The 25,678-nt window shown below is 43.1% G+C and overlaps 2 protein-coding genes across 3 annotated transcripts in view; one reads left to right on the top strand and one right to left on the bottom strand.

Moving 5' to 3' along the window:
- The window catches only part of LOC135559065 (myomegalin-like), a 125,204-nt gene extending 116,976 nt beyond the window's left edge, over nucleotides 1–8,228 (top strand). The window contains 3 exon segments of the mRNA XM_064993417.1: nucleotides 1,214–1,260; nucleotides 1,515–1,569; nucleotides 5,092–8,228. Coding sequence (XP_064849489.1) covers nucleotides 1,214–1,260; nucleotides 1,515–1,569; nucleotides 5,092–5,231 — 242 coding nt within the window. The 3' untranslated portion in view covers nucleotides 5,232–8,228.
- A 161-nt stretch (nucleotides 8,229–8,389) lies between these two features.
- Nucleotides 8,390–24,821, bottom strand: LOC135559064 (5'-AMP-activated protein kinase subunit beta-2-like). 2 transcript variants are annotated; one of them, XM_064993416.1, is made up of 9 exons: nucleotides 24,725–24,821; nucleotides 24,516–24,600; nucleotides 17,051–17,240; nucleotides 16,614–16,765; nucleotides 16,393–16,486; nucleotides 11,885–11,999; nucleotides 11,109–11,242; nucleotides 10,934–11,002; nucleotides 8,390–10,791 (listed from the first exon to the last, which is right to left on the bottom strand). In XM_064993416.1, the coding sequence occupies exons 3-9, from the start codon at nucleotides 17,207–17,209 to the stop codon at nucleotides 10,714–10,716; spliced, it is 801 nt and encodes a 266-aa protein (XP_064849488.1). In that variant the 5' UTR covers nucleotides 17,210–17,240; nucleotides 24,516–24,600; nucleotides 24,725–24,821; the 3' UTR covers nucleotides 8,390–10,713. The 2 variants fall into 2 exon arrangements, with proteins under 2 accessions (XP_064849488.1, XP_064849487.1); XM_064993415.1 differs by having other exon boundaries at nucleotides 24,516–24,815.
- Between the last annotated feature and the right edge of the window lie 857 nt (nucleotides 24,822–25,678).

The raw sequence follows: 25,678 nt of genomic DNA, 5'->3' as shown, positions 1-25,678 counted from the left end.
GTGGTCTGGTGTCCCAGTGTGTGTGTGGTCTGGTGTCCCAATGTGTGTTTGGTCTGGTGTCCCAGTGTGTGTGTGGTCTGGTGTCCCAGTGTGTGTGTGTGTGTGTGTGTGTGGTCTGGTGTCCCGGTGTGTGTTTGGTCTGGTGTCCCAGTGTTTGTGTTTGGTCTGGTGTCCCAGTGTGTGTGTGTGGTCTGGTGTCCCAGTGTGTGTGTGTGGTCTGGTGTCCCAGTGTGTGTGTGTGGTCTGGTGTCCCAGTGTGTGTGTGTGTGGTCTGGTGTCCCAATGTGTGTTTGGTCTGGTGTCCCAGTGTGTGTGTGGTCTGGTGTCCCAGTGTGTGTGTGTGTGTGTGTGGTCTGGTGTCCCGGTGTGTGTTTGGTCTGGTGTCCCAGTGTTTGTGTGTGGTCTGGTGTCCCAGTGTGTGTGTGTGGTCTGGTGTCCCAGTGTGTGTGTTTGGTCTGGTGTCCCAGTGTGTGTGTGTGGTCTGGTGTCCCAGTGTGTGTGTGTGGTCTGGTGTCCCAGTGTGTGTGTTTGGTCTGGTGTCCCAGTGTGTGTGTGTGGTCTGGTGTCCCAGTGTGTGTGTTTGGTCTGGTGTCCCAGTGTGTGTTTGGTCTGGTGTCCCAGTGTGTGTTTGGTCTGGTGTCCCAGTGTGTGTGTGTGGTCTGGTGTCCCAGTGTGTGTGTGTGGTCTGGTGTCCCAGTGTGTGTTTGGTCTGGTGTCCCAGTGTGTGTGTGTGGTCTGGTGTCCCAGTGTGTGTGTGTGGTCTGGTGTCCCAGTGTGTGTTTGGTCTGGTGTCCCAGTGTGTGTGTGTGGTCTGGTGTCCCAGTGTTTGTGTTTGGTCTGGTGTCCCAGTGTGTGTGTGTGGTCTGGTGTCCCAGTGTGTGTGTGTGTGGTCTGGTGTCCCAGTGTGTGTGTGTGGTCTGGTGTCCCAGTGTGTGTGTTTGGTCTGGTGTCCCAGTGTGTGTGTGTGGTCTGGTGTCCCGGTGTGTGTGTGTGGTCTGGTGTCCCAGTGTGTGTGTGTGGTCTGGTGTCCCAGTGTTTGTGTTTGGTCTGGTGTCCCAGTGTTTGTGTGTGGTCTGGTGTCCCAGTGTGTGTGTTTGGTCTGGTGTCCCAGTGTTTGTGTTTGGTCTGGTGTCCCAGTGTGTGTGTGTGTGTTACAGAAAAAGGTCCTAGTTAGATGTTTCTTCTTATTGTACAGTTCCCCTTTTCATTGCAGTATCAAGGACTCGTGATGTGCTGAAAAAAGCCAGGACTAACTTAGAGGTAAGAGATTGTAATTGTCCTCAATCCATACTGTATGTGGAATACCCAAGTATTCCCATCTTGTATACCACATACAATGTTGTTCATGTGTAGTGTTCAGTATCTGGTTACCCAGTCCTAGTGTCAGTACTGTATCTCTAGTGTTGTCTCTGTTTTGCACCCTCCCTGTCTGTTTCACCTGTTCCTTCATCCTGCGTTTGTCTCTTCCCTCCTTCCTCTCCTCCTCCTCCCTCCTTTCCCCTGAGTACCTCCAGAAGAACGATCGGAGGATCTCCTCTCTAAGCTCCTCCTCTTCCACTCCTTATGCTGGTAAATGGTTTGGCACACTGTGGCTTGGCCTGTTGTGCCTGTCGTGCTGTGTGACATCACTGTGGCTTGGCCTGTTGTGCCTGTCGTGCTGTGTGACATCACTGTGGCTTGGCCTGTTGTGCCTGTCGTGCTGTGTGACATCACTGTGGCTTGGCCTGTTGTGCCTGTCGTGCTGTGTGACATCACTGTGGCTTGGCCTGTTGTGCCTGTCGTGCTGTGTGACATCACTGTGGCTTGGCCTGTTGTGCCTGTCGTGCTGTGTGACATCACTGTGGCTTGGCCTGTTGTGCCTGTCGTGCTGTGTGACATCACTGTGGCTTGGCCTGTTGTGCCTGTCGTGCTGTGTGACATCACTGTGGCTTGGCCTGTTGTGCCTGTCGTGCTGTGTGACATCACTGTGGCTTGGCCTGTTGTGCCTGTCGTGCTGTGTGACATCACTGTGGCTTGGCCTGTTGTGCCTGTCGTGCTGTGTGACATCACTGTGGCTTGGCCTGTTGTGCCTGTCGTGCTGTGTGACATCACTGTGGCTTGGCCTGTTGTGCCTGTCGTGCTGTGTGACATCACTGTGGCTTGGCCTGTTGTGCCTGTCGTGCTGTGTGACATCACTGTGGCTTGGCCTGTTGTGCCTGTCGTGCTGTGTGACATCACTGTGGCTTGGCCTGTTGTGCCTGTCGTGCTGTGTGACATCACTGTGGCTTGGCCTGTTGTGCCTGTCGTGCTGTGTGACATCACTGTGGCTTGGCCTGTTGTGCCTGTCGTGCTGTGTGACATCACTGTGGCTTGGCCTGTTGTGCCTGTCGTGCTGTGTGACATCACTGTTTTACCATCCAATCAAACAACAGAAAAGTAATATTTAAGGACTATCATATAAGTCGTACAAATGTATGAATATAAGTCTTAGAAACTAATGCCTTGTCCTAAATCAACACCTCAATGAGTTTTGTATCACCCCTAGAATTATATTTAAATGCTGTTTATACACGGAACAAAAATATAAACGCAACTTGCAGCCATTTCAAAGATTTTACTGAGTTACGGGCCCTAATCTATGGATTTTACATGATACCTTAAAAAATAGGTAGGGTCATGAATCAGAAAACCAGTCAGTATCTGGTGTGACGACCATTTGCCTCATACAGCATAAAGTTGATCAGGCTGTTGATTGTGGCCTGTGGAATGTTGTCCCACTCCTCTTCAATGGCTGTGCGAAGTTGATGGATATTGGCGGGAACTGGCACGCGCTGTCATACACATTTCGATCCAGAGCATCCCAAACAGGCTCAATGGGTGACATGTCTGGTGAGGATGCAGGCCATGGAAGAACTGGGACATTTTCAACTTCCAGGAATTGTGTACAGATACTTGTGACATGGGGCCTTGCATTATCATGCTGAAACATGAGGTGATGGCGGCAGATGAATGGCACAAAAATGGACCTCAGGATCTCGTAAAAGGTGCATCAGTGGAGGCTGCTGAGGGGAGGACAGCTCATAATAATGGCTGATCGGAGCGAATAGAATGGCATCAAACACCTGGAAACCATGTGTTTGGTGTATTTGATACCATTAACCGCTCCAGCCATTACCATGAGCCCGTCCTCCCCAATTAAGGTGCCACCAACCTCCTGTGCTGTGCATTCAAATTTCCATCGACAAAATGCGAGAAAAGAAAAATTTGTTTTTAAAACTTTTTACTCCTTTATCTCCCCACTTTTCGTGATATCCAATTGGTAGTTACAGTCTTGTCCCATTGCTGCAACTCCCGTACGGACTCGAGAGAGAGAGAGAGGCAAAGATCAAGAAACAGGACCCTGCCAAGCCACACTGCTTCTTGACACACTGCTCGCTTAACCCGGAAGCCAGCCACACCAATGTGTACAACTAACGACCAAAGTCAGCTTGCAGGCGCCTGGCCAGCCACAAAGAGTCGGTAGAGCACGATGGGACAAGGAAATCCCATCCCGGGGCTGCAGTGGTGCCTTAGACCGCTGCGCCACTCGGGAGGCCTGATAAAATGCAATCGTGTTCGCTGTCCGTAGCTTATGTCTACCCATACCATAACCGCACTGCCACCATAAGACACCCTGGTGAGCTTCCCTGAGGCGGTTTCTGACAGTTTGCGCAGAAATTCTTCGGTTGTGCAAACCCACAGTTTCATCAGCTGCCCAGGTGGCTGGTCTCAGACGATCCCACAGGCGGAGAAGCAGGATGTGGAGGTCCTGGGCTTGTGTGGTTACACGTGGTCTGCGGTTGTGAGGCCGGTTGGACGTACTGACAAATTCTCTGAAACGGCATTGGAGGCGGCTTATGGTAGAGAATTGGTTAATAAATAAATTAACATTACATTCTCTGGCAAAAGCTCTGGTGGACATTCCTGCAGTCATCTTGCCAATTGTGTGCTCCCTCAAAACATGAGACATCTGTGGCATTGTGTTTTGTGACAAAACTGCACATTTTAGAGTGGCCTTTTATTGTCCCCAGCATAAGGTGCATATATGTAATGATCGTGCTGTTTAATCAGCTTCTTGATATTCCACACATGTCAGGTGGATGGAATATCTTGGCAAATAAGAAATGCTCACAAGGATGTAAACAAATTTGTTCACAAAATTGGATGGAAATATTATTTTTGTGCATATAAAACATGTCTGGGATCTTTTATTTCAGCTCATGAAACATGGGACAAACACTTTACATGTTGCATTTATATTTTTGTTCAGTGTACTAAGGCTGTGTTTCCAATTCTGATGTTTTTTTCACTCATTTGTCTTTTGACCAATTACAGTTACAAGATCTGATGTGATTATTCAAAAATCTATTAGTGCAAAAAAAGATCAGAATTGGGTTGCCTGTGTAAACGCAGCCTAAGTGATCCACTATGGAGACCACACACAATGATGATTTTCTGTACCATTGAAAACTTTAAATGTATGCATAGTTTCCATTCTCTGAAGGCAATCATTAAAATACTAGAAACTATTTATCTCCCAAGGACACAGACACACACACAAATATAGCCTGATAGCCTTTAAAAATACTAATTGCTGTCCTTCATCAGAAGAGTAATGAAATCATTTGACAGTAGGGGGTGTGACTGGCTGAAAGCCAGGGCAGGCTGAATCTTTTCAATACTTTTACCAGTAGTTACACTTAATACAGGTTACTTACTGAGGGAAGGTAACAGATTTTATATAACAATATACATGCTGCAACTATCACTCACTCAATGGCATTTTCAGCTTCTCATCATCTGCAAGCACTTACGCTATTGTTGTGGTTTCATGCTAACAAAGCCAAAACATATTTCAAATATTCCATTAACCTTTAACCGCAACATATCTTCAAAATCGTTGCGCAATAACCTAACCTTTGCGCTCTCTACTCTTCATTGCAGTGTGAAGTTGTAACAGTTGTTCATAAACATTTTGGCTGTGGCGTCCTCATCTGGGTGTGTAACAGAAGTGTAACAGTGAATAATACGTTTTATTTCTTTCTCTCTGTTTTTCCCTCTTCTCCCTCTTAGCTGAAGACCGAAGTCACGCCAATGAACGGCCTACTGATTGGAGTTTCTTGAAGCGTGGTGACGCCCCGGCAACGTCCAATCGGGGTCCGGGAACCAGGAAGCGTGGCAGCCAGTGCCTGCTCCAGGTGCTGACCTGTTAAAGAACCAGCCAGCCCAACACCACGACCTCTGACCTCACCGCCAGAACAGCCATGACCCCACAACCCCTCCTCTGCCTCACCCATCACCCCATCCACCTCTCAGCCTAGTCTATAGCATTGAATGTCAACCCTCAGAGCACTCCATCCATTCTTTCTTTCTCCACCATTTTTCTCCTGCCGGCAATTCTTGCCCAAGACTCTTGCACCTCGAGCCTTACCTGAATTCGTCCTCCTTTAGTTTTCATTCCTATACCCTCGTTCGACTGTTCTTCATTCATCCCTTTCTTTTCTCCCACCTCCACCCACCCCTGTTCTTCTGTTGGTGTCTTCTAGCTCCAGAGACTGTTGGTTCAGTCTGATGTTTGCCTTGTGAGTGTGAAGAAGAAAGTGGTTTGAAATGTGCCTCTGATGGTAACAGTAATGTGTGTCCTTGACTGCTGTAGAAGTAGGATTAAGCTGCCCCTAGACACTGATCTAAAGTCAGATTAGCTTTTTCCCTAATGGTTAAGGTAATGAGGGAGGTAAACTGGTCCTAGACACTGATCTAAGGTCAGATTAGCTTTTTCCTAATGGTTAAGGTAATGCTGGTCCTAGATCTGTGGCTGAGGGAAGCTTCTACCCAGAGCATAGATTGTGTGCTCCTCTGCCTGGTAGCTTTTGGATGGGATAAGTGTCAATGCATGTGAACTCAAGGCTTGAGAAAGGAAATGTATACAAACATATACACACAAAGTACAGTACACACAGAGTACAGTACGCACACATTCACAGACATACATGATCAATCCATTTTTTTTCAAACAAATCAACTTCAATTGCCTCTGAAATGCAAGCTTTCTTCTTGTGGCATTTCATCAATGAGGACTTTCTTTGCAAATACAATGCAAAACATACAATGACATCATATCTGCTGGAATCACAGTGGAGGAATGTATAGGTGTGGCACACTAGGTAATTGTGTGCTATATTTATCTGTGGAGGATGATACCTCTGAATGGTCTGTCTGCCATTAGCCAAGGCTTCTGGGTAGCAGAACAAAGGCCCCGTTCCATTTCAATCACTAACCCCTTCCCCTAGCACCTACCCCATCGGTGTTCACAGATCTGAATGGGCCAGATAGGTGACAGCAATATGGTAATGGCTCCACCTAGCCCTCCGATGATCTAACACAGAATGGGTAATGGCTAAAAGAAGGAGCTAGGGGCTGAAATGGATCGAGGCCGAACACGCGTATTCAAGCTCCTCTTTAGGAGTCCTCAGACGAGCATGTGCAATAATGAATGTTGTTATTTAAATGATCACGCCAGCTGTTTTTCCTTTTTGCCTGACACTGGAACTTCAGCATTTAGCCACTCTTGATAAGGTGAAAAAGATCCTATTATACTACTTACTATCCTGAATACTACTGAGTGAAATGAAATGTCGTTTTGGTGCAGTGTCGATGCATCAGAGGTTTTAAATAGGAACAGTCTCAACCTTTATTCATGGAACAGAGGATCACCATTACTTGCCAAAGTTTGAACTCTTCGCATACTTGTTTGCCTTGCCTATGCAAATGACAGCCTACCTTAAGCATGATGTGACTCTATAGGAAGACATCAGCCTAGTATATGAGACCATCTATGACATTATGACGGAGATATCGTTTGATTGGCTGCTCTTTGAGAGCCATTTGAAGCAGAGACGGTAACCTTCAGATGATTGGTTCACTTTAGTTGGACATGTGCTTTATAAACGAGCCCATTTTGTCATTAATGGACCAAACCTTTCAGAAAGAGAATCTTTCACACTAGGCTACTACTGCTTTGTGAATGACAATACAACTAAATTGGGCTGCTGTGAGAGATGTACCACAACACCAGAGAATATCGTTCTGGATTGTTACATTTCCATTGGACTTCTTCGAGGTATTTGTCTTGGTTTAGACCGCCATTGCATTCCCATGGTGTTATTGGCAACATGTTCCTTATTCTCCTACCTGTTCCAAACTTTGGCAGGTTACTGGTGGGGACCAATGTTCTAGATTTCACAATCGGTGAAGCTGTCACCCCCTAAGGTGTTTCTTCCTATGCTGCTTTGATTGTTTTACGTGTTCTTGCTGTACATTTAGCCATTTTCACATTGTAAATGGCTTGTTTTTTTTCACTGTTGACCTTTATGTGTGTGGATAATCATGTCAGACTTTTGCTCTATACGCAAACGTTGAATATCTGGGTAGCTGTGCAATAGCTATGCACGATCTGCTTTATTTTGATGTTAACAATCATTTTATTAAGAATAGTTATGCTTCCTTGAGTGTTTTCTGCTTTGAATGGTTTATTAGATTTTGATAATGCCAGATTGTAATAATAGTCACAGCTATGAAATCATAAATGTATGCCATTTCTTAGGATATGACAGAAACCAAACAGTGGTATTACTTACACACCCACCTAATGTTAAGCTTTGGATAGATAATGTTGCTTTGCTTGGAGTTACTAGCATTTGGTGTCTATCCTAGATATATATCACAGTAGATCTGCCAACAAGGTCTTGTTTGCACTCAACTCAATTGAAAGTCCCTAGAGGTAAATTGCCAAACACTCTAAGATAAAACCCCATGCTGTGTGTTTCATTTGACAAATTAGGATTTGATGAGAAGATTGAGAACGATTAAGGAAAATGAATATTTTTCCACCAAAGCAGAAACACAAACCATAAAGGTATAGGATTGTGTCAGAGTAGAACAGCACATTACCAGAGCACGTGAACAACGCGTTGTGTAGAAAGGGATCAAACAGCAGTGTTTAGCTGTGTCTAGTAGTACTTATGTAAATAACGCTACGTGAAATCGAAGAGCAGCTTGGGTTGTCAGGTTGTGTGTGTGTGTGATGGAGCTAACGAGGATGCCGACAGAGCTGGACCATGTCTCTGAAGATGGTCACTGTGTGTGTGTGTTGTCACAGTGTTATCACAGAGGACTTTTTGTGTTAAAAAAAATAAAAGTTAAAAAAAATACCTTGTCACAACTTTTGGCGTTATAGGGGTGTCTGTACAGAGCAAGGGGAATGCACAGACATCTCTACATTTACTGATTCCGTTGATGCTATTTCTATTGAATATGTTCTACAGCTAGAACACAGGCAGCCACATCAAACATCAGTCAGAGACACAAATGATACTTTAGAGTCAACATGTCTCCCCTTTTTATTTGCAAACTGAAACAACCTTCTACAGTACTTGGCTTACAATGATGCTGCAAAGCATTTTGGAGAAGAAGAAAAAACATGTAAGCTAACAGATTTAAAATTCAAGTTTTGTTTTTACCTGATCAAGTTCCAGAATATCACATATCGTTCACTGAGTGTACAAAACATTAGGAACACCTGCTCTTTCCATGACAAACTGACCAGGTGAATCCAGGTGAAAGCTATAATCCCTTATTAAATCCACTTCAAATCAGTGTAGGTGAATGGGAGGAGACCGGTTAAAGATGGATTTTTAAGCCTTGAGACATTGTGTATGTGTGCCATTCAGAGGGTGAATGGGTCTGACAAAAGATTTAAGTAGCTTTGAGCTGGGTATGGTAGTAGGTGCCAGGCAAACCGGTTTTAGTGTGTCAAGAACTGCAACGCTGCTGGGTTTTACACGCTCAGCGGTTTCCCGTGTGTATCAAGAATGGTCCACCACCCAAAGGACATCCAGCCAACTTGACACAACTGTGAGAAGCATTGGAGTCGACATGGGCCAGCATCCCTGTGGAACACTTGACAGCATGTAGAGTCCATGGCCCTGCCCTGATGAATTGAGGCTGAGGGCAAAGCGAGGTGTAACTCAATATTAGGAAGGTGTTGCAGTGTATCGTCTCAGTGAGCTATGGCTTTCAGTAATAATTTCTTTACTCAGTTCTTCTCTTTGGAGTATATACCTACATATCAGTCCACATTGATTACTGGTATCACAAGCAGCAGGTACAGTACGCTTACAACATACAAATATGAAATGGTGTATGGTCAAACATTTGAAGTTCGATTCACAGAACACTCAAATTTAACAATCATGATGAAAGTAAATTACGCTTTTCCACATTGCATATTGGCCATTTTATACTTACTGAATGACATTTTGAATCTTGATTGAAATCCATATTGGCCATTTTATACTTCACTGAATGACATTTTGAATCTTGATTGAAATCCATATTGGCCATTTTATACTTACTGAATGACATTTTGAATCTTGATTGAAATCCATATTGGCCATTTTATACTTCACTGAATGACATTTTGAATCTTGATTGAAATCGATATTGGCCATTTTATACTTCACTGAATGACATTTTGAATCTTGATTGAAATCCATAAAATCCACCACATATTCTACAGTAAACTGTTCGTACTAGACATTCAATTGCGCCACAACATTCAAGACAAACCAGTATTTGGGAGGGTAAGCTATAAATATGGATACATAGAAAATGGGCTAAAGAGAGAAACACATAGCACAGCCATTTCTGTATCTAGGCCTAGAAAATTCAGCTTGGACACCGAGGTCCAACATAAAGCTACTGTGCAATATTTTTCCGTATACCTGCATAGTTAAAAGCTTATGTCAACAGTCCTGCTTAAAGCATTTGTTGGAGACACATGGGTGGGTAACTCAATCACTGTGTCATAAAGCACAGGTCTACAGCCACGGCCCAACATTCCCCAACCCCTCGTTAATATACTCTAATTAATACGAGGCCTCTACTGTAGTTGAAAGGGATTTTCACGTTTTTCAAAAGTGTGAATCATGTCCCAATGAGCACAGACGTCCTAACATTGAAATGACGTGGAAACAAAGTTGATTTGGCCAGTGTGATAGGCTTAAACGGGCTATACGATATAATTCCCATCCTTTGTTATACTTTGACTTCATTATAATTCAGTTCAATTTACAGCCTATCCAATTGCATATCGTGGTTCGATTAGTGGTCATCGACCCCTTGGGACCAAACCAGGAAGAGCCTGCCATCACTCCAGTCATGTCCAACTACAGTAATAACATGGAGAAAGAACGGAAGCGTACGATAATCCAAGCCAGCGACATTCAACGGCCCTCTTTCCGTGTTCATATCTTCTAAAAGCTCATTTAATAAAACATTTCCAAGTTCCATCAGGACTTTTCTTCAAACCTTCATGTTTTTAATGGAACTAAATGTTCTTTCTACACGCCCACATGCAAAGAGGTGCTCCACACACAGTAGTCTCCTTCTCTGTCCCTTTTCTTATCGCTATCAAACTGTGAATGCTAAGTATTTTCCCTTGTGAGGGTCACACGCTGAGACTCAAATGAAACCCTATTCCCCACCGAGTGCATTACTTTGAGCCCTTTGTGGAGCCCTGTAGGTCACTGGACAAGGAATAGGGTGTCCTTTGAGATTTGCCCCCAGTCTCATCAGTAAACACGATGGTTAAACCCAGTAGTGTTAACAGTGTCTATCTGCACCTACACAGACAGGTTAGATGGGCTTGTAGAGCAGAGATGTGACGTACTTCTTCTTATATCTGTGAGTCGCACTGAGCACCATCACGCCATCCTGAGGGAAAGGGAGTGTGTGAGAGAGACAGATCATGTACAGTTATACATTACTAATGCTATGCTGTGAAAGGGATGGTTACTCAATCTATAAGTAGTGCAGTAAGAAGTGGGATGGGGCTGTTGATGCCCTCCTACTGTACCTTTATTGAGAGAGCATAAAGGTGGTTGAGCATCACGTGGTTGGGTTCAGGCAGCAAGGCTGGGTCGCACTGTAGGAGAGGGGAAGACGGAAGACGAATGAGTGTTTACCACAGAACAGAGAGCAGGGGAGAGAGAGATAGAAAGAGAGGGAGACTGAGGAAGAAAGACATTTACAGAGATGTTGGTGTCCTTGTTGAGGATGACTTGGAGGAGGTGTGGGGGGAGGATGGGCGGGGCTTTGAAGCGTTCCTCAGGCCTAAACATGTACTGCTCCTGTCCATAGGGCCCTGGAGGGGAGCTGGACAGATCTAAGGAGACACAATAACACACAGCATGACATTCATATACTCTCAAAGGGTGACACTGATTTCTTGTGTTTTCACCAACTTACATAACTTATCCTAAACACCTGCTCATGATTAATTCTACAACGGGTTGGTCAAAACAAGCATTGTGATTGGTTGAGAAGCGTTTTAAGCCATACTAAAAAAGCTGTTTATCACGGGTAAGCCTATGACACAAGAATTAGAATCGTGTTTTCTGTTCCATCTGAGAAATCCCTGCTCATCATCTGTCCCATCAGCTCAGCCAGCCAATTTATTAACATGATCTGCAACGTAAAAGGCATCTACACATTATTGGGTGGGGTTGTACAAACGTTTCTGTCTGTCTCTCGACATTTGCAACATAGTTTCAATGTTAAAATTCGATCTCCACTGTCCTATTCAGAATTATCGTTTCAGGACAGGTCAAAATCATGACTCAGATTAATGTTTATATACAAAATAAACGTCAATAGAGAAGCAGGTCAAACTAAATGAAACGCAACTACTTTGCTGTTCTTCTAGCTGCACGGTTTGACGTGACTGTGTTAGCCTTGGCACATCTTGGTCAGCACAATGCTATGCTTAACCCAAGAGGGACAACAGAGGATTAGAGCGCCTACTGACCTGAGGTGTCAGTGGACTCCAGAGAGTCCACCTGCAGAGCATCGAACACCTCAAAGTCCGACTGCTTCACCTCGATCAGGTTGTTGATGGTGCCCAACTGGCTGGTCACCACTGGCTGCAGGAGGGAGTGTTATAGCAGGGTTAACCAGGGCTTATAAAGAGTTAATAACAAAGACAGTACAACTGGATCACCAAAACCCTGGCTGCGGGAGGGAGTGTTATAGCAGGGTTAACCAGGGCTTATAAAGAGTTAATAACAAAGACAGTACAACTGGATCACCAAAACCCTGGCTGCAGGAGGGAGTGTTATAGCAGGGTTAACCAGGGCTTATAAAGAGTTAATAACAAAGACAGTACAGCTGGATCGCCAAACCACATGACTGCAAATGGCCATTTTCTTTGGGGGGGGTAGGCCTGGGTTGCGTCTCAAAAATGACATGGAAATAAGTCAAGTCACTGACTTTATCCTGCAATCCCTGTCACGTTTTTGTACTGTGTGCATATGTAACTCAGTTGGTAGAGCGCATGGCACCTGTAACGCCATGGTAGTGGGTTCGATTCCCGGGACCACCCATACGTAAAACGTATGCACGCATGACTAAGTCGCTTGGGATAACATGGCATATACGTACAGTGCATTTGGAAAGTATTCAGACCCATTCAGCCATTTTATCCAAAGCAACTTACAGTGATGCATGCATACATTTTACGTATGGGTGGTCCCGGGAATCAAACCCACTACCTTGGCGTTACAAGTGCCATGCGCTCTACCAACTGCAGACATCTCAGAACAAATTAGCCAGGATTATTCTTAAACTTACGCATCTTGACTGTTCCCACTTTGAAAGCCTTAGATGGCTCAAGGTGGAGGAGCCTCTCAGATTAAATTGTGTCTTGTACATAAGATTGTCCACAGTATGGTCCCCAGGTACCTTCAGTGCTTTGCAAAAGTATTCACCCCCCCTTGGCATTTTTCCTGTTTTGTTGCATTACAACCTGTAATTTAAATTGATTTTTATTTGGATTTCATGTAATGGACATACACAAAATAGTTCAAATTGGTGAAGTGAAATTAAAAAATGTACTTGTTTCAAAGAATTCTAAAACATAAAAAAGAAAAGAAGAAAAGTGGTGCGTGCATATGTATTCACCCCCTCTGCTATGAAGCCTCTAAATAATTACCTTCAGAAGTCACATAATTGGTTAAATAAAGTTCACCTGTGTCAAGTGTCACATGATCTGTCACATGATCTCAGTATATATACACACCTGTTCTGAATGGCCCCAGAGTCTGCAACACCACTAAGCAAGGGGCACCTCCAAGCAAGTGGCAACATGAAGACCAAGGAGCTCTCCAAACAGGTCAGGGACAAAGTTGTGAAGTACAGATCAGGGTTGGGTTATAAAAAAATATCAGAAACTTTGAACATCCCACGGAGCACCATTAAATCCATTATTAAAAAATGGAAAGAATATGGCACCACAACAAACCTGCCAAGAGAGGGCCGCCCACCAAAACTCACAGACCAGGCAAGGAGGGCATTAAACAGAGAGGCAGCAAAGAGACCAAAGACCACCCTGAAGGAGCTGCAAAGCTCCACAGCAGAGATTGGAGTATCTGCCCACAGGACCACTTTAAGCCGTACACTCCACAGAGCTGGGCTTTATGGAAGAGTGGCCAGAAAACCTCATAGCTTGCTTAAAAAAAAGAAATAAGCAAACACGTTTGGTGCCAAAGGGCATGTGGGAGACTCCCCAAACATATGGAAGAAGGTACTCTGGTCAGATGAGACACATTTTGCTTTTTGGCCATCAAGGAAAACATTATGTCTAGCGCAAACTCCACACCTATCATCACCCAGTTCCTGCCGTTGTTTTTCATCGGCAGGAACTGGGAAGCTGGTCAGAATTGAAGGAATGATGGATGGAGCTAAATACAGGAAAATTCTTGAGGGAAACCTGTTTCAGTCTTCCAGAGATTTGAGACTGGGACGGAGGTTCACCTTCCAGCAGGACAATGACCCTAAGCATACTGTTAAAGCAACACTCGGGTGGTTTAAGGGGAAACATTTAAATGTCTTGGAATGGCCTAGTCAAAGCCCAGACCTCAATCCAATTGAGAATCTGTGGTATGACTTAAAGATTGCTGTACACCAGCGGAACCCATCCAACATGAAGGAGATGGAGAAGTTTTGCCTTGAAGAATGGGCAAAAAGCCCAGTGGCTAGATGTGCCAAGCTTATAGAGACATACCCCAAGAGACTTGCTGCTGTAATTGCTGCAAAAGGTGGCTCTTCAAAGTATTGACTTTGGGGTGGGGGGGTGAATAGCTATTCACGCTCAAGTTCTGTTTTTTTGTCTTATTTCTTGTTTGTTTCACAATAAAAAATGTTGCATCTTCAAAGTGGTAGGCATGTTGTGTAAATCAAATGATACAAACCCCCCAAAATCTATTTTAATTCCAGGTTGTAGGGCAACAAAATAGGGAAAATGCCAAGGGGGTGAATACTTTGCAAGCCACTTTAAGTAACTACTTTAACTTGGTACGAGATAACCATAACTATTCCACTAGAAGGAGTGAAACTGACGTTGTTCCTTTTAGATTTAAAAGTGGTATGGGGAAACTTTTTCATACTCAGCTGCCATTCTTTGGAATAGTCTTCCAAATAATCTGAAATATAGAACCTTGAAATGTAGTTTCAAGTTCTGACTGAAAAAATGGCTAAATAGTAGCATGTTTCAAAAGTGAGTATTAAAATTATAGTACGTGGCTGAGAAGGAAATGCCTGGGATTGCATATAGTATTTTGGTGTCCGTTGTTTATCATATTGTGATTGTCTTGTATATATTAGGAATGTAATGTTTTATATATTAAGGGTATGTCCATAGTTGTTTATTAGGCAAAGGAATTGCACTAGTTATCTCATGTTATAAAACAAATAGTCTGTCATTGTCTGTTGCCATTACAATTGGCGCCTAACCTTGTTGCATTCCCCCTTCCCCTTCAAAAGGACCACAATGGACATAAGCTGTTAAGTTTATTGTGTTGTCCTTGATGATTTTCTTAAATTGTTTGTGGAGGCGTCAGCGGCTGGAGCACCCTTATGTATGGATATAAATAATTGTCAAATAAATTAAATCAATCAACTAACCCCTTGAATTTACGCCTTATTCAAAAATGGATTTAAAAAATACAAACATTCCCTCATTGATCTACACACAATAACCCATAATGACAAACCAAAAACAGGTTTTTAGAAATGTTGGCAAATTCATAAAAAGTAAAACATTGAAATAGAACATTTACATAAGTATTCAAACCCTTTACTCAGTACTTTGTTGAAGCACCTTTGGCAGCGATTACAGGCTTGGGTCTTCTTGGGTATGACACTACAAGCTTGGCACACCTGTATTTGGGGAGTTTCTCCCATTCTTCTCTGCAGATCCTCTCAAGCTCTGTCTGGTTGGATCAGGAGCGTCGCTGCAAAGCTATTTTCAGGTCTCTCCAGAGCACTCTGGAGCAGGTTTTCATCAAGGATCTCTCTGTACTTTGCTCCATTCATCTTTCCCTCGATCCTGACTAGTCTCCCAGTTCCTGCTGCTGAAAAACATTCCCACAGCATGATGCTGCCACCACCATGCTTCACTGCAGGGATGGTGCCAGAGTTCTTCCAGACGTGAGGCTTGGCATTCAGACCAAAGAGTTCAATCTTGGTTTCATCATACCAGAGAACCTTGTTTCTCATGATCAGAGTCATTTAGCTGCCTTCTGGAAAACGCCAATCAGGCTGTCATGTGCCTTTTACTGACTAGTGTCTTCCGTCTGGCCACTCTACCATAAAGGCCTGATTGGTGGAGAGCTGCAGAGATGGTTTCTCCCATCTCCACAGAGGAACTCTGGAGCTCTGTCAGTGACCATCAGGTTCTTGGTCACCTCCCTGACCAAGGCCCTTCTCCCTTGATTGCTCAATTTGGCTGGGTGGCCAACTCTAGGAAGAGTATTGGTGGTTCCAAACTTCTTCCATTTAAGAATGATGGAGGCCACTGTGTTCTTGGGGACCTTCAATGCTGCAGAAATGTTTTGGTACCCTTACCCAGATCTGTGCCTCGACACAATAATGTCTCGGGCTCTACGGACAATTCCTTCAAACTCATAGCTTGGTTTCTGCTCTGACATGCACTGTCAACTGTGGGACCTTATATAGACAGGTGTGTTCCTTTCCAAATCATGTCCAAACAATTAAAGTTACCACATGTGGACTCCTATTTTTTTGTTTTTAATAAACCTGCTTTCGCTTTATCATTATGGGGTATTGTGTGTAGAATGATGTTTTTTTAATACAATTTTTATCCATTTTAGAATGAGGCTGTAACATAAGAAATGTGGAAAATGTCAAGGGGTCTGAAAACTTTCCGAATGTACTTTATATGCATTTTTTACTGGAAAATAAAAATCAATCAATCAATCTAGTAGTCTACTTTAGGCCAGAGCCCTATGTAGGGTTTACCTCTGAGGGGTCATGGACCCACTGTCCGTCCACAAAGAACTTGTACTGGTGCTCTCCCTCTGGCAAGTCCAGGATCGCGACAAAGTCATTGTGGCTTGGGGGGGGAAATCTGTGTTAATGTACTATTAAATGTGTCAAAATGGTGTCACTAATAAAAGGTAGTATATGAGTAACACAGTGTATCAGACCTTACTGGTAAGCCAGGGCCTCTCCTCTCCTACCTCTTATTGAGGGGGATCTTGCTGCCCCAGTTGTTGAAGGAGCCCGCGATGTAGACCTCCTTCCCTCCTCCGGCCCAGCGGATGACTGTAGGTCTGGACTGAGGCCCCGTCTTCACCAGGTCATCCAGGTCAGGCTCCTCCTTGTCCGACGCCTGAGGGGAGAATCAGCTGAAATCACAACGTGGGAATGACAGGGTCTAGGTGTTCTTGGCATTTACGTGCGACCTGGACCTGAGCTAAGGTGGCGTCATCTCCTTCAAATGAGCTGGACATTTCCCCCCACCTACATCTGTTTCCACACTCCTAAAACAGATTACATCCAACTGGTTTCATTACAACTTTTTGATGGGTTAGGGTAAAGGTTGGAGGGTCTTCTGTGAGGGTCTTCACAGCCCTCCATAAAATAAATCCTATGATCCAGTGCAGTGCTGAGGTACCTTGGAGGACCCCAGTCCGTGTGTGTTGAAGATGTTAGGATCGTCTGTGCTGTCCACCATCTTGCTGGGCTCATGGTCTTTGTCGCTGCCTCTGCTGTCTGATCGATGGGCCTTAGCGCCATGGCGATCACCGGACATCCGGTCACCTGTGTTACCCATGATCCTTCACTCAGTCTCCAGCCAGGACAAGCTGAAAGAAAACATACAGTCATCATCACCCATAGCACACGCTCCAGCAGGTATATTTCACTGGTCATCCCCAAAGCCAACACCTCCTTTGGCTGCCTTTCCTTCCAGTTCTCTGCTGCCAATGACTGGAATGAATTGCAAAAATCACTGAAGTTGGAGACTTATATCTCCCTCACTAACTTTAAGCATCAGCTATCTGAGCAGCTTACCGATTGCTGCAGCTGTACACAGCCATCTGTAAATAGCCCATCCAACCAACTACCTACCTCATCCCCATATTTGTTTTTCATCCTCATCTGCTCATCTATCACTCCAGTGTAAATGCTAAATTGTAATTACTTCGCCATTATTGGCCTATTTATTGCCTTACCTCCTTACTTCATTTGCACACAATGTATACAGATTTATCTATTGTGTTATTGACTGTTTATCCCATGTGTAATTATGTGGTTTTTGTCGCACTGCTTTGCTTTATCTTTATCCTACCTGGTTAAATAAAGGTGAAAAAAATAGAACAATCACCTCCATCATCATAATAACAAGGCATAGCTTGCCACCCACACCAACCTCTGAGCATTTAGTTCCAGGTCATTTCAGCAAGGCACCCACCATCGCAGAGTGTTCTGAAATTATTTCTGTACTTAGAAACAGATCAAATAAGCATTCAGGGAAACATTATTTTGTTGAAATGTAATTTAATCTGAGAAATTAAGCTAAAAGATTGCACACAAATCGTTCATTTCAATGTAAGGATTCACGTAATATTCAATCATTATAGTACCTAACATCCGATTTGGACCAAACTTTTCAAATGCAAACTTTTTTTCATTTGTGGCAATAAATCCAATGCATGTCAATGGTACCTATATTAGCATGCTCATGCTTCATATCCAAATCATCTATTTGTAACATCATTGAGTTACACAATCCATTTTTAGATACTTTAGGATGATTTGGACATGAACTGTGAAAATGTTAATATTAGGTACCACAGAATTGCATTGGATTTGTGACACAATGTTAAAAGGTTAGAATTTGAAGGAGTGGCCCGAAACCAAACCAAAGCATCTGTTGCTGTCATACCTGGTCCATAGACTGCTTACAGGGTAGGAAAACCAATGTCATTTTGTAATCACCTAATTGCAAGAAAATCTCCATCTAGTGGTCAGAACCTGGTAATTAATATCAGGATGTAGGCTGGGACATAAACCCAACAACTAATGACTCATTTCTCTGAACAGGTTAAAAAAACATAACCAAATTCGATGAGAGTACATTATATAGGATAAAGAAATAATACTCTGAGCCACAGCCCTTGTCAGACATAGAGAACTGATACTGTATACTCATTGTTGGGGGTAGTATTGGCATGGAGTGTGGCTTTTGAGAATTTATTTGGATTCCTCCTGTCTAACTCACTGTTAGAAAAAAGTTTGGTCCAAATCGGATATTTGGTTCTATGTTTATTGAATGTTACATGAATCCGAGAACAAACTAAAAATTGCCAATTGGGGGTGCAATCAAAGATGATTGTTTAACAAAATAATGTTGCAGGAATGCTCATCTTATCTGTTTTTCTTACAACTGAAACATTTTTCAAAACAATTTGAGACAGTGGGTGTTGAAATTCACTTTATTGTACTTGTTGAGGTGGAACAACACGTTAGGGCTCCTGAGTGGCTCAGCGGTCTAAGGCACTCCATCTCAGCGCTAGAGACCCTGGTTCGAATCCAGGCTGTATCACAACCGGTCATTATTGGGACTCCCATAGGGCGGCGCACAATTGGCCCAGCGTCGTCCTGGTTTGGCCGGGGTAGGCCGTCATTGTAAACAAGAATTTGTTCTTAACTAACTTGCCTAGTTAAATAAATAGATAAAGGTTAACAGAAATACAGAAGAAAACATAGAATGCTTGATGGAGGCCTAGACCTCTTGAACTGAAGTGGAAGAAGCTGAGAGACCAAAGAAGGGACTGAATGTTGAAAAGGCCGGTGCAGTCAAAACATGATTTTCCTGTGCTTCATATAAAAACTCAGCCAAAAAAGAAACATCCCTTATTCAGGACCCTGTCGTTCAAAGATAATTCGTAAAAATCAAAATCATTTCACAGATCTTCATTGTAAAAGGTTTAAACACTGTTTCCCGTGCTTGTTCAATGAACCATAAACAATTAATAAACATGCACCTGTGGAATGGTCGTTAAGACACTAACAGCTTACAATTAAGGTCACAGTTATGAAAACTTAGGACACTAAAGATGCCTTTCTACTGACTCTGAAAAACACTAAAAGAAAGATGCCCAGGGTCCCTGCTCATCTGCGTGAAGGTGCCTTAGGCATGCTGTAAGGAGGCATGAGGACTGCAGATATGGCAAGGGCAATGTCCGTACTGTGAGACACCTAAAACAGCGCAACAGGGAGACAGGGTGGACAGTTGATCGTCCTCTTAGTGGCAGAGCACGTGTAACAACACCTGCACAGGATCGGTACATCCGAACATCACACCTGGACAGGTACAGGATGGCAACAACAACTGCCCGACTTCCACCAGGAACGCACAATCCCTCAACCAGTGCTCAGACTGTTCGCAATAGGCTGAGAGAGGCTGGACTGAGGGCTTGTAGGCCTGTTGTAAGGCAGGTCCTCACCAGACATCACCGGCAACAATGTCGCCTATGGGTACAAACCCACCATTGCTGGACCAAACAGGACTGGCAAAAAGTGTTCTTTACTGACGAGTCGCGGTTTTGTCTCACCAGGGATGATGGTCGGATTTGCATTTATCGTCGAAGGAATGAGCGTTACACCGAGGCCTGTACTCTGGAGGGGATCAATTTGAAGGTGGAGGGTCTGTCATGGTCTGGGGCGATGTGTCACAGCATCATCGGACTGAACTTGTCATTGCAGGCAATCTCAATGCTGTGCGTTACAGGGAAGACATCCTCCTCCCTCATGTGGTACCCTTCCTGCTCATCCTGACATGACCCTCCAGCATGACAGTGCCACCAGCCATTCTGCTCGTTCTGTGCGGGATTTCTTGAAAGACAGTAATGTCAGTGTTCTGCCATGGCCAGTGAAGAGCCCAGATCTCAATCCCATTGAGCAGGTCTGGGACCAGTTGGATCGGAGGGTGGGGACTCGAGGTCGACGGATTAATCGGAATGGCCGATTTCAAGTTTTCAAAACAATCGGAAATCTTGAACCTTTAACTAGGCAAGTCAGTTAAGAACACACTCTTATTTTCAATGACGGACTACAGGGAATGGTGGGTTAACTGCCTTGTTCAGGGGAAGAATGACAGATTTTTACCTTGTCAGCTCAGGGAGCTCAGGGATTGAATTTTTCAACCTAGTCCAATGCTCCTGCCTCACGAGGAGCCTGCCTGTTACGCAAATGCAGTAAGAAGTCAAGGTAAGTTGCTAGCTAGCATCAAACTTAATCAATCATAATCACTAGTTATAACTCCACATGGTTGATGATATTACTAGTTTATCTAGCGTGTCCTGCGTTACATATAATCGATGCAGTGTGCATTTGCGAAAAAGGACTGTCGTTGCTCCAACGTGTACCTAACCATAAACACCAATGCCTTTCTTAAAATCAATACACATAAGTATATATTTATTTTAACCTGCATATTTAGCTAAAAGAAATCCAGGTTAGCAGGCAATATTAACCAGGTGAAATTGTGTCACTTCTCTTGGGTTCATTACACGCAGAGTCAGGGTATATGCAACATTTTTGGCCGCCTGGCTCATTGCGAACTAATTTGCCAGAATTTTATGTAATTATGACATAACATTGAAGGTTGTGTAATGTAACAGGAATATTTAGACTGATGGATGCCACCTGTTAGATAAAATATGGAACGGTTCCGTATTTCACTGAAAGAATAAATGTTTTGTTTTCGAGATGATAGTTTCCGGATTTGACCATATTAATGACCAAAGGCTCTTTTTTCTGTGTTATTATGTTATAATTAAGTCTATGTTTTGATAGAGCAGTCTGACTGAGCGATGGTAGGCACCAGCAGGCTCATAAGCATTCATTCAAACAGCACTTTCGTGCGTTTTGCCAGCAGCTCTTCGTTGTGCTTCAAGCATAGCGCTGTTTATGACTTCAAGCCTATCAACTCCCGAGATTAGGCTGGTGTAATGATGTGATGTGAAATGGCTAGCTAGTTACCAGGGTGCGCTAATAGCGTTTCAAACGTCACTCGCTCTGAGACTTGGAGTGGTTGTTTCCCTTGCTCTGCATGGGTAACGCTGCTTCGAGGGTGGCTGTTGTCGTTGTGTTCCTGCTCGTGCCCAGGGAGGAGCGAGGAGAGGGACGGAAGCTATACTGTTACACTGGCAATACTAGTGCCTATAAGAACATCCAATAATCAAAGGTATATGAAATACAAATGGTATAGAGAGAAATAGTCCTATAATTCCTATAATAACTACAACCTAAAACTTCTTACCTGGGAATATTGAAGACTCATGTTAAAAGGAACCACCAGCTTTCATATGTTCTCATGTTCTGAGCAAGGAACTTAAACGTTAGCGTTCTTACATAGCACATATTGCACTTTTACTTTCTTCTTCTCCAACACTTATTTAAACCAAATTGAACATGTTTCATTATTTATTTGTGGCTAAATTGATTTTATTGATGTATTATATTAAGTTAAAATAAGTGCTCATTCAGTGTTGTTGTAATTGTCATTATTACAAATAAAGTGTAAAAATCGGCATCGGCTTTTTTTGTCCTCCAATAATCGGTATTGGCGTTGAAAAATCATAATCGACTAGGGCCATTCCCCCCAGAAATGCCTGGGAACTTGCATGTGCCTTGGTGGAAGAGCCGAGTAACATCTCACAGCAAGAACTGGCAAATCTGGGGCAGTCTATGAGGAAGAGACGCACTGCAGTACTTAATGCAGCTGGTGACCACACCAGATACTGACTGTTACTTTTGATTTTGACCCCTCCCCTTTGTTCAGGGACACATTATTCCATTTCTGTTCGTCATGTCTGTGGAACTTGTTCAGTTTATGTCTAAGTTATTGAATCTTGTGTTCATACAAATATTTACACATGTTAAGTTCGCTGAAAATAAACGCAGTTGACAGTGAGAGGACATTTCTTTTTTTGCTGAGTTTATATTCCCACACTATGAGGTTGGAATAATACTGTGAAATTGATAATGCCATTTTAGTGTAAGAGCTGTTTGAAAAGACAGCCTGAAACTCCATCCCTGTTTGTTGGGATGGAGATTTGGCCTGCCTGGTGACAAAAATAGCTTGAGAAATAGCTATTTGCTAAGAAGAAGAAATAGCTATTTGCATTTTTTATTTATTTTTTCATTTTAATTTAAAACAACCACAGTAAGGGATGGATCGAAATATACAGAATGTTTACCTGGAGGAAAATGTCATTTGTAATTGATGAAATCTCAATATTTCTCAGTGTTTAAGAATGAGTTGCTTATTAGGCTTTATATATCGATGCCTGATGCTTCCCTTCATCTGTGATTCTCCACTCGGCATTTCCAATATCAAGTGCGCCTATAGGCTATTTAGCGTGGTCTCAATCAAATGATCCGTAGCCTATGGGCTACGAAGTGCATGCTCGGAGAAGCACGGAGCAAAGTTGTATTTATTGATTAAGCTATTCATTCACTTTCTGTACAACAGAAGATGTTTAAACCCAGACAGCTTTGAGGTAAACACTTGTGACCTCTCATTGGGTTAAACCACAGAAGAAGAATAGCCAGCAGTGAAAGCTTACATTTCTCTGCATCAGTAGGCCTTCTCTGTCTGGGGTGGAAAGGTAGGCCTAACTTTTGAAAGTACCATGCTCAGATTCCTACTAAGTTTCAGATTTAATTATTTGCAAACAGAGAGTGTTTAGTTCCAAACAAGACGCACTGATTTGTCCTTGGATACATATGAACACACACACGTAGGCTTACCTCTCTGTCCATTCTTATCCTGTAACTTTGGTAATTTGTGTGGTATTAAATTAAAAAAATATGATATGTTCATGCAATGCTTTTACTAAAACGGAGATCTTTCCACCACCACTCTTGTCCACGGTGGACTTCGAACCTTCTGGCCCGCAGCCCTATCAGAATTCCTGCTTTGCCATGTAATGCTTACAGGATGAAGACCAGTAAAACTGCATATCTAAGGCTCTGGTCTGTCCAAGAAGTGAGGGTAAATGGTAGACATGCTCTCTGCTATCCACTTCATGTTTTCATTATTATTCTGGGTGTAGGGGAGGGTCACTTGTTTGGGTTTTTTAGCGTTCAGGGAGGGTTTAGGTCAAATATATTTAGCTGAGGGCCATACATTTTCATTTCAGAGGTCTGATTTTCTCCATATAACTCTTGTTATAAATAAGTACTTAAAAAAGGTGTAATATGAAGAAATCACTCCACCATTTCCTGGTTGCTAAAATGATAATAGTTCGCATAATTTCAGTTTATAAGGTACAATGATAGAGAATCATTGATAGAGAATCATTGTACCATCTAAACCACTGTGAAATATCTTTTCAATGACCAAAAAAATGTATTTTCAGGTTCTTGAAGCTGGTGTAGAAAACTGAAAATAAAGTAAACAAAATGATGTATTTAAGAATGGGAAGGATATAAATAGCACACATTGAACTGATCTACCACTTCTTAGACTTGCTATCAATGAGAATAACAGATCTATAACTCACTTTTCTATGTGAATTTGGTTGGGTTACATATTACAGTTTTAATTATTGCACAGAAAGTATTTGATACCGAGATAAAAAACGGATACATTGGACTTTTAAGCAAAATGTTTTGCCTTTTCATTTGTGCTCCCCTGTCATTTGCATAACTAGCTAGCTATACAGAATAGCCAGCAAATCTGCGAACAATCCATGTCTAAAGTTGGCGATAATGGTAACAGCTGAATATTGACTGTACTGAGCTAGCTAACGTTAGCTGCAACATAAATAGAAGCGCTCTGCTTGGCCCACCAGCTGTCTAGACACTTCTGACAATCATCAAGTCGGTCTTGAATTTGCTGCTCCAAAATAACGAAGAAACAAACTTCAACGACCAAGCAATCTAGCAATGATTATAGTCTACAGATCAAGTTAAATTGCTCCCTGATCGCAGCAGGGAATAGTTTTAGCTGGCTCAACCCCGTGGGCTAGGCTATACTTAGGGTGTGAAATGTCAACACATGACATTATGCTAACATCATGACACCACATTTTAATCAATCGAGTCTATATGTGGCAGCTACTCACCAAATTACACGATTTGGAGTTTGTTTACCACTGAGTCTTCCTCTTCAACAACATCAACATTCTTCTTCACAATGCGTATCACCAACTACGGATACACCACAAGGAAAAACTATACATACATTGGGACAAATAGAAAAACACGTTTCTTGAACTGAAAAGGTGATACACGTACACCTAACCTGGGCCCGGTTTCCCGAATTTAGGCTTACGAGTGTTTTAACGACACATCTTTCCTTCAACAGTCGAAGATGGATCATGCGTTTCCCAAAACACTGCGCAGAGAGAGCGGTCGCTGTGCGTCATTGGAGCATGTTTCGATACTGATAGGATAAAAACTTTTAAAAACGCATCACTGCTTTCACCATATAATTATTTCACAATACAGCTCCTAGAGAAATATTACCACATATGGCAGCTTATTCTAATGACCCAATAAAAATACACTAAATGAACGATTTGGCAGATTATAAGCAAAACAATTTTGGCTGAGGTGAGTAAGACATTTAAGCGTGTTAACCCTCACAAAGCTGCCGGCCAAACGGCATCCCGAGCAGCGTCCTCAAAGCATGCGCAGACCAGCTGGCTGGTGTTTACATACATATTCAATCTCTCCCTATCCCAGTATGTTGTTCCCACATGTTTCAAGATGTCCACCATTGTTCCTGTACCCAGGAAAGCAAAGGTAACTGAACTAAATGACTATCGGCCCATGGCACTCACGTCTGTCATCATGAAGTGTTTTGAGAGACTAGTCAAGGATCATATCACCTCCACCTTACACCCTAGACCCACTACAAAACACATTCTGTCTGTACTGGGTCTGAAGTTCAAATGCATGCAGATGATAGTGATATATGTGCATGCAAACAACAAGCTGCACAAGAACTCACTACTGTAATGGTCCAGGTTACAAAGTGGCTCAGTGACTTGTGTTTGCATCTTAATGTGAAGAAAACTGTTTGCATGTTCTTCACAAAGAGCGCAACTGATGCCACTGAGCCAGATGTCTGTGTGTCAGGGGAGAAGCTCCAGGTGGTATCTGATGCTACTGAGCCAGATGTCTATGTGTCAGGGGAGAAGCTCCAGCTGGTATCTGATGCTACTGAGCCAGATGTCTATGTGTCAGGGGAGAAGCTCTAGCTGGTATCTGATGCTACTGAGCC

Source organism: Oncorhynchus masou, chromosome 17 (genome assembly GCF_036934945.1).
Source record: "Oncorhynchus masou masou isolate Uvic2021 chromosome 17, UVic_Omas_1.1, whole genome shotgun sequence".
NCBI classification, from domain to species: domain Eukaryota; kingdom Metazoa; phylum Chordata; class Actinopteri; order Salmoniformes; family Salmonidae; genus Oncorhynchus; species Oncorhynchus masou.
Note: the sequence above shows the minus strand (reverse complement) of the source record. Positions and strands in the feature narration are given on the sequence as shown.